Here is an 8,157-nt window from a genome sequence, read left to right as displayed (position 1 = left end):
CTGCAGCACTGTATATAAGGGGTCACTCTGGCTGCAGCGCTGTATATAAGGGGGCACTCTGGCTGCAGCACTGTATATAACGGGGCACTCTGGCTGCAGCGCTGTATATAAGGGGTCACTCTGGCTGCAGCGCTGTATATAAGGGGACACTCTGGCTGCAGTGCTGTATATAAGGGGGCACTCTGGCTGCAGCACTGTATATAACGGGGCACTCTGGCTGCAGCACTGTATATAAGGGGACACTCTGGCTGCAGTGCTGTATATAAGGGGACACTCCGGCTGCAGTGCTGTATATAAGGGGACACTCTGGCTGCAGCGCTGTATATAAGGGGACACTCTGTCTGCAGCGCTATAGATCAGGGGCTCTCTCTGTGTATATAGTTTTTCTCCGTGAGCCCCTCCTGTATATAAGGGGGCACTCTGGCTGCAGCACTGTATATAAGGGGTCACTCTAGCCGCAGCGCTGTATATAAGGGGTCACTCTTGCCGCAGCGCTGTATATAAGGGGGCACTCCGGCTGGAGCGCTGTATATAAGGGGTCACTCTGGCCGCAGCGCTGTATATAAGGGGTCACTCCAGCCGCAGCGCTATAGATCAGGGGCTCTCTCTGTGTATATAGTTCTTCTCCGTTAGCCCCTCCTGTATACAGTGGTTGGAGGACTGAGGTGATTTCTCCTCCTCCAGGAAGTGCAAACTCTGGAATAAAGAAGGAGGATCCACAAGATATCAGTCACCTTCCTGCACCAGACCTCACACACCATGCTGCCCGTGTGCCGCCTGCTAGTACCCAGAGCCCAGGTAATACCACCCATATATACACCATGCTGCCCGTGTGCCGCCTGCTAGTACCCAGAGCCCAGGTAATACCACCCATATGTACACCATGCTGCCCGTGTGCCGCCTGCTAGTACCCAGAGCCCAGGTAATACCACCCATATATACAACATGCCGCCCCTGTGCCGCCTGCTAGTACCCAGAGCCCAGGTAATACCACCCATATGTACACCATGCTGCCCCTGTGCTGCCTGCTAGTTCCCAGAGCCCAGGTAATACCACCACATGTATACACCACGCTGCCGCTTTGGTGCTTCCTCATACCCTGGTTATACCACCCTATATACTGTGTTTTCCCTCTGCCATATGTTAGCACCCAAAGCACAGGTAATACCACCCATATATACAACATACTGCCCCTGTGCCACCTGCTAGTATCAAGAGGCCCTGGTAATACCACCACATATATACACCATGCTGCCCCTTTGGTGCCTCCTCATACCCAGGTTATACCACCCTATATACCGTGCTTCCCCTCTGGTGCCTGCTAGTACCCAAAGCACAGGTAAGACCACCCATATATACTGCCTCTGTGCCGCCTGCTAGTAACCAGAGCCCAGGTGATACCACACCATATATACACTATGCTGCCCTTGTGCCACCTTCAGTACCCAGGTAATACCACCTCATAGATACACCATTCTAGCAGTTCGCTAGTCGTTGGCCAGTCAGACGTAGAACAGATTTGAATTGGGGAATCCCTGATCGCCATCTGTGTGGAAGATCCGCAGTAAAATGTGGGCATTGAAAGCCACGTATCTTCAGACGTCCCTTCACCCTCGCGGGCACGAATCGCTGTATTTTAGCAGAGCTCACGCGCGGACAGCCTCGCGTATGAGCGGCGGAATCACAGGGAGAAGAACGAGAGGTTCTAAAGCTTTCTGGTGTTCCTTCGCTGTCTGCGTCATTTTTCTGCGCGGACCATACGCTGCGCATACGAATACATCCGCACGGAAAACCCTTGAATACGCGATCTTCTGCAGCCATTCGCGATTACCTTCCATGATGTATCGCATGCGGAATCCGAGCGCTTTGTGCGAGCGCGCCTGAGAGTTACACGGGGAAGCAGCAGGACAGATTACTTCACAATGATGGCTGATCTTACGCACTTGCGCTTTCAGGTCGGCGCTCGGATCATCCGCTACATTTCGGACGGTCAGGCTGCATTTCGTATAAAACACCTGGATCACCTGGTGCTGACGGTGCGGAGTATAGAGAAGACCATCAGCTTCTACACGCGGGTGTTGGGGATGGACATCGTCACCTTCAAGGTACGGACACTAAATCACCCCACGTCCTGATGCCAGCCTGGTGGCACCTCGCCCACTCCCCCCGGCAGTCCAGGCTCTGACCCTCAGCGCCCCCTGCTGCTGTACAGCTGGTAACAACCCTCCTGCTCACACTCCAGCTCTCCAGAGTCCTGAATGCCAGGTCGGGTTCTGTAGGAGGTGGAAGTTAGAGTGTTGGTGATGGGTAAGAGACTGACAAGTATAAAGTCTTACTGACAGATTGTCTTACCAGTGGAACGTACTACTGCTACAAAACAGACAGTTTTACTGACCAGTAGCAGGTATTACTAATTAGTGGCAGGTATCACTAGTAGAGAGAAGGTCTTACCCACTAGTGGCAGGTATCACTAGTAGAGAGAAGGTTTTACCGACTAGTGGCCGGTATCACTAACAGAGAGAAGGTCTTACCGACTAGTGGCCGGTATCACTAGCAGAGAGAAGGTCTTACCGACTAGTGGCCGGTATCACTAACAGAGAGAAGGTCTTACCGACTAGTGGCCGGTATCACTAACAGAGAGAAGTTCTTACCGACTAGTGGCCGGTATCACTAGCAGAGAGAAGGTCTTACCGACTAGTGGCAGGTATTACTAACAGAGAGAAGGTCTTACCGACTAGTGGCAGGTATTACTAACAGAGAGAAGGTCTTACCGACTAGTGGCCGGTATCACCAGCAGAGAGAAGGTCTTACCGACTAGTGGCCGGTATCACCAGCAGAGAGAAGGTCTTACCGACTAGTGGCCGGTATCACCAGCAGAGAGAAGGTCTTACCGACTAGTGGCCGGTATCACCAGCAGAGAGAAGGTCTTACCGACTAGTGGCCGGTATCACCAGCAGAGAGAAGGTCTTACCGACTAGTGGCCGGTATCACCAACAGAGAGAAGGTCTTACCGACTAGTGGCCGGTATCACTAACAGAGAGAAGGTCTTACCGACTAGTGGCCGGTATCACTAACAGAGAGAAGGTCTTACCGACTAGTGGCCGGTATCACTAACAGAGAGAAGGTCTTACCGACTAGTGGCCGGTATCACTAACAGAGAGAAGGTCTTACCGACTAGTGGCCGGTATCACTAACAGAGAGAAGGTCTTACCGACTAGTGGCCGGTATCACTAGCAGAGAGAAGGTCTTACCGACTAGTGGCCGGTATCACTAGCATAGAGAAGGTCTTACCGACTAGTGGCCGGTATCACTAACAGAGAGAAGTTCTTACCGACTAGTGGCCGGTATCACTAGCAGAGAGAAGGTCTTACCGACTAGTGGCCGGTATCACTAACAGAGAGAAGTTCTTACCGACTAGTGGCCGGTATCACTAGCAGAGAGAAGGTCTTACCGACTAGTGGCAGGTATTACTAACAGAGAGAAGGTCTTACCGACTAGTGTCCGGTATCACCAGCAGAGAGAAGGTCTTACCGACTAGTGGCCGGTATCACCAGCAGAGAGAAGGTCTTACCGACTAGTGGCCGGTATCACCAGCAGAGAGAAGGTCTTACCGACTAGTGGCCGGTATCACCAGCAGAGAGAAGGTCTTACCGACTAGTGGCCGGTATCACCAACAGAGAGAAGGTCTTACCGACTAGTGGCCGGTATCACTAACAGAGAGAAGGTCTTACCGACTAGTGGCCGGTATCACTAACAGAGAGAAGGTCTTACCGACTAGTGGCCGGTATCACTAACAGAGAGAAGGTCTTACCGACTAGTGGCCGGTATCACTAACAGAGAGAAGGTCTTACCGACTAGTGGCCGGTATCACTAACAGAGAGAAGGTCTTACCGACTAGTGGCCGGTATCACTAACAGAGAGAAGGTCTTACCGACTAGTGGCCGGTATCACTAACAGAGAGAAGGTCTTACCGACTAGTGGCCGGTATCACTAACAGAGAGAAGGTCTTACCGACTAGTGGCCGGTATCACTAACAGAGAGAAGGTCTTACCGACTAGTGGCCGGTATCACTAACAGAGAGAAGGTCTTACCGACTAGTGGCCGTATCACTAACAGAGAGAAGGTCTTACCGACTAGTGGCCGGTGTCACTAACAGAGAGAAGGTCTTACCGACTAGTGGCCGGTATCACTAACAGAGAGAAGGTCTTACCGACTAGTGGCCGGTATCACTAACAGAGAGAAGGTCTTACCGACTAGTGGCCGGTATCACTAACAGAGAGAAGGTCTTACCGACTAGTGGCCGGTATCACTAACAGAGAGAAGGTCTTACTGACTAGTGGCCGGTATGACTAGCAGAGAGGTCTTACAGACTAGTGGCCGGTATCACTAGCAGAGAGAAGGTCTTACTGACTAGTGGCCGGTATGACTAGCAGAGAGGTCTTACAGACTAGTGGCCGGTATCACTAACAGAGAGAAGGTCTTACTGACTAGTGGCCGGTATGACTAGCAGAGAGGTCTTACAGACTAGTGGCCGGTATCACTAGCAGAGAGAAGGTCTTACTGACTAGTGGCCAGTATCACTAGTAGAGAGAAGGTCTTACAGACTAGTGGGAGAAGGTCTTACTGGCAGGTGGAGGGTCTTACAGACAGTCCCGTTAGGACCATGAGGCTGATTATGTTTCTCTCACAGGGGGACAGGAAGGCCCTGACATTCGGGATACAGAAGATTAACCTCCATGAAGTTGGGAAAGAATTTGAACCCAAGGCAAAACATCCCAAACCGGGCTCCGCAGACCTGTGCCTGATCACCGAGACCCCCCTCAGCACCGTCCTTCAACATCTGCAGGTTCGTCACCTGGTGAACTAATGAGGGTCCGACCTCAGCTACTTGCCCCCACACGTACAGTATGTGCAGGAACGCAGACGCTGGGGGGTAAGCAAGGACCACCAGGTGCTGCAGCAGCGTCCCGACCGGAGGTTCAGCGGGCGAGTCAGGCCATATTTACATGGGCGATATTCTCATGCGAGTTTTGTGCGTTGTGAGATGTACGACACCAGATCCCGTTGTCTGCAGCGGGTCTGTTCACACGAGCGAGCATTCTCTCACAGCGTTACTGCATGGAAAGGTGTGGTGTCCCACCCATCACACAGCGTGTCGGGGGTCCGTGTGCTGCGGGTCACGGCTGAGAATCTCTGGTGCAACTTACTATCGGCAGTGCAAATACGGCCTTATAGCGCCTGATGATGTGGGGGGGGGCACGGAGAGAGGGAGCTATTACTATTAAAGAGGTGCTATTATAGTTGGGGCCACTGAGGGCTCTATTACCACTGGGGCCACTAAAGGGGACCACTTACTACTGGGGCCACTGAGTGGAAGCACTATCACTACTGGGGCCCCAGGGCTTAAAAACATACCTTGTAATAAGCCACACCTCTATTACCATATTGAGTGGCACCGCCCTGTGTGACAGCCTGCAGTTCTGCAGAGCATCGCCCCTGTGTGGTTGCAGCTCTCCCATTTTGTCTCTTCCAGCTCTGCGGTGTCCCGGTAGAGGAAGGACCGGTGTCTCGGACCGGCGCCGTGGGGGAGATCCAGTCTGTATATATCCGGGATCCTGATCACAATCTAATAGAAGTATCAAACTATGCGGCCGACCTCAAGAAACCCTGAGCAACACCTGATGCCTTAGAGGGGGTCTCCTCCCAAGTGGCCCACCCAAGACAGATACAGGGTAGCCTGTACCGCTGCTGGGCGGGGCTTTCTCTCCCACCCACAACAACCAATCAGCTGATCTCATCAGTAAACTAATTATATAATAGAGTGACCGGTCGGTACTAGAAGGGTTAATGGGGAGCGCATCCTCTATGGGCTGTCAGGTGACCCGCTTCGGTAATCCCGCGCCGCCCGCTAGTGAAGATCGCACGCTGCACAAGAATCTGACTCTTCTCAGATTGCTCCTATAGAAGTCTATGGCAGAGCGGGCGGCAGCTGCAGAGTCACATGGTCCTGCGCCGCCCGACCTTCAGCGGGTGAACCAGGTCAGTATAAAAATAAATCTGCCGGCTCCACGTCCCTCCGCTAACAGCACCAGGACTTAATTATAGTGCTGGAGGGCGGCGACCGCGTCCCTTCAATGAGGACTCCTATTCTCTGTGCACAAAGCTCAATCTTTGCAATGTTGATGCAGCACAGAAATTCCCAACCGGGCCGCTGCGGCATTTGGGTGGCCCACCGGGAGGCGCCAGGGCTGCTGCAGCATCCGGGTGGCCCATGGCGAGGCGCCAAGGCCGCAGCTGCATCCCGGTTAGAATGAAACATGCAATCAGCCTACCGGCACATTCTTCTCCTCCTCCCTACTGATCCCTGACAGGCGAATGTGAGCAGCGCCCAAGACCGGCTTGACCGCTAGCTTGCAGCCAGGAGCCTCGCCATCTTCCTCAGGGGCCGGAGGGAAGCGGGAGGAAGGGAATTGATTTTCCTTATATCAAAAGAAATTTGCTGCCTGCTGGGGGCGCTCTAGGAGGCAGCAGGGGCAGCTGGTTGAGAAGTGATGACGACAGTGCATGGCGCCTGCTGATTACACCGGTCTACAAAATAAACTTTTTTTCTTTCACAAGACCCAAATTCCCCGAATCTCAGAGTATTCTTCCTCCTGCGCTCACATAGGGCTTCCCAGTTTTCCCATCATGAAGGGTTTTCTGCGACACGTTTTATAGGATTATTCCTTTCCTCACACTCGGGTTTCTTTAGTCCCAGTTTATATGGAGGGGCGGTAACTTTACTGATTGAGGATCCACTAACGGGGTATTGGACATGTGTCTGCCCGGGCAGACGAGCGTCACGTTTAGGCCGGTGGGTCCTTAGGGCCCCGCCCACGGGCGGTTTATTAACGTGAATGTCAAAAATCACGAAGCGCCGACAACCTGCGAGGCTTTAACATTAGAAAGTCCCATTGACAATCACGTTAAAAAACCGCGAGGGGGTGTGAGCCCTAATGGAGTGAGACTTCCTATCCCAGCAGTCCCAATCACACAGGAAGCAGCAGAATTCAGTATATCCAAGCAGTAAAGCCGATCCCATCTTGTCTCCACCGACAGAGCAGTTATAGTTTGTAGACTGGATTTCTCAGTAGTTTCCGATCTCTCTCAGATCAGTTGCCCCTCCGGTGTTGATGGCATGTCATTGCCACGATGCTGCAGTACCGCCTTCAGCCTGACTTATGATGGGGCAATGAACAATCTGCACTCATCTGGCTGCTGTTGGTGTCCAAGGGCCTCCGTTACAAACAACTACAGCATTCTCTTTCTAGAAGTAGTCCTTGAATTCAGCATGGCGACTATGATAAGTGTATACCCTTGTATCTTTGTGGAGTGGATCCCAATCTTTGAACCTGGAACTTAAGGTTCAGCTTGTTGTTTAGACAAGTTTAAATCCCCATAAGATCTTCTGGAGGTAATAAGTGAGGATCTGATGACTGTGGGATCCCGTCTCCTTCGGCTTCAGTGCGAGTCGGAGCGATCCCTTACAGTCAGACAATGAGGACACTTGGTACAGAATCCTCTTCCCTAATCCTGGTGTGGGGGCAGACTCTGTATGAGATGTTACACAGCAGCATCAGATGGTCCTTCTGGTCCTTCCACATGACGGATGGTCTGAACCATTGTTCCATCCAGTGAGAAGCCTAACACATGATACACGGCCTAGAGTTGGGGGGGCGCAGAGTTTATCAAAATCACCCCCTTTACACCCAAAATAAAGTTCACAACACTTTTGTAGAAGTGGTGTAAAATTCGCTTCTGAGCCCTGAAGGTTGGTTCCCCACCCCGTAGCCGCCCTCGTCTGGATAATTAACACTGTCTTGGAACTTACTAAAACTAATAAAATAAAAAAGACCAATATCCAGCCTAAACCGCTGCGCCGCGGGGCTCCTGTCCACAGACGATAGTGCACTGCGTTACATGCAGCGCGAATCTATGGAAACCGCAGCCCCTGTTCATGTGCGAAGAGCCATAGCGATTCTCCGCTCACGAGACTAAAAATCACAGCATGCCGCAGTGAGCCCATCTGTCAGCTGCCAGATGTGACAGCGGTCAGTGGATGCCACCATATTCAGTGATCGCCGCAGGCGGTGTAATGTCTATGAGGGAGCCTCTACA

General features: G+C 52.2%; 1 protein-coding gene across 2 annotated transcripts; it reads left to right on the top strand.

The window, feature by feature from the left end:
* Window positions 1-700: 700 nt before the first annotated feature.
* GLOD5 (glyoxalase domain containing 5) lies at window positions 701-6,625 on the top strand. Of its 2 annotated transcripts, none has more exons than XM_066572880.1 (4): window positions 701-798; window positions 1,956-2,105; window positions 4,691-4,846; window positions 5,534-6,625. In XM_066572880.1, exons 1-4 carry the CDS (start codon window positions 760-762, stop codon window positions 5,669-5,671), a joined length of 483 nt encoding a protein of 160 aa, XP_066428977.1. In that variant the 5' UTR covers window positions 701-759; the 3' UTR covers window positions 5,672-6,625. The 2 variants fall into 2 exon arrangements, with proteins under 2 accessions (XP_066428977.1, XP_066428976.1); XM_066572879.1 differs by lacking the exon at window positions 701-798 and adding an exon at window positions 862-922.
* Window positions 6,626-8,157: the final 1,532 nt, after the last annotated feature.

Source organism: Eleutherodactylus coqui, chromosome 7 (genome assembly GCF_035609145.1).
Source record: "Eleutherodactylus coqui strain aEleCoq1 chromosome 7, aEleCoq1.hap1, whole genome shotgun sequence".
Taxonomy (NCBI): Eukaryota; Metazoa; Chordata; class Amphibia; order Anura; family Eleutherodactylidae; genus Eleutherodactylus; species Eleutherodactylus coqui.
This window is presented reverse-complemented; position numbering and strand designations above follow the sequence as displayed.

What these genes read in the sequence shown, in the direction of transcription:
- GLOD5 (XM_066572879.1), top strand. Translation starts at nt 875, where the DNA reads ATGTACACCATGCTGCCCGTGTGCCGCCTGCTAGTACCCAGAGCCCAG. An exon ending in TGGACATCGTCACCTTCAAG is followed by an intron (nt 2,106 to 4,690) that starts GTACGGACACTA and finishes TTTCTCTCACAG; the next exon opens with GGGGACAGGAAGGCCCTGAC. An exon ending in CCGTCCTTCAACATCTGCAG is followed by an intron (nt 4,847 to 5,533) that starts GTTCGTCACCTG and finishes TGTCTCTTCCAG; the next exon opens with CTCTGCGGTGTCCCGGTAGA.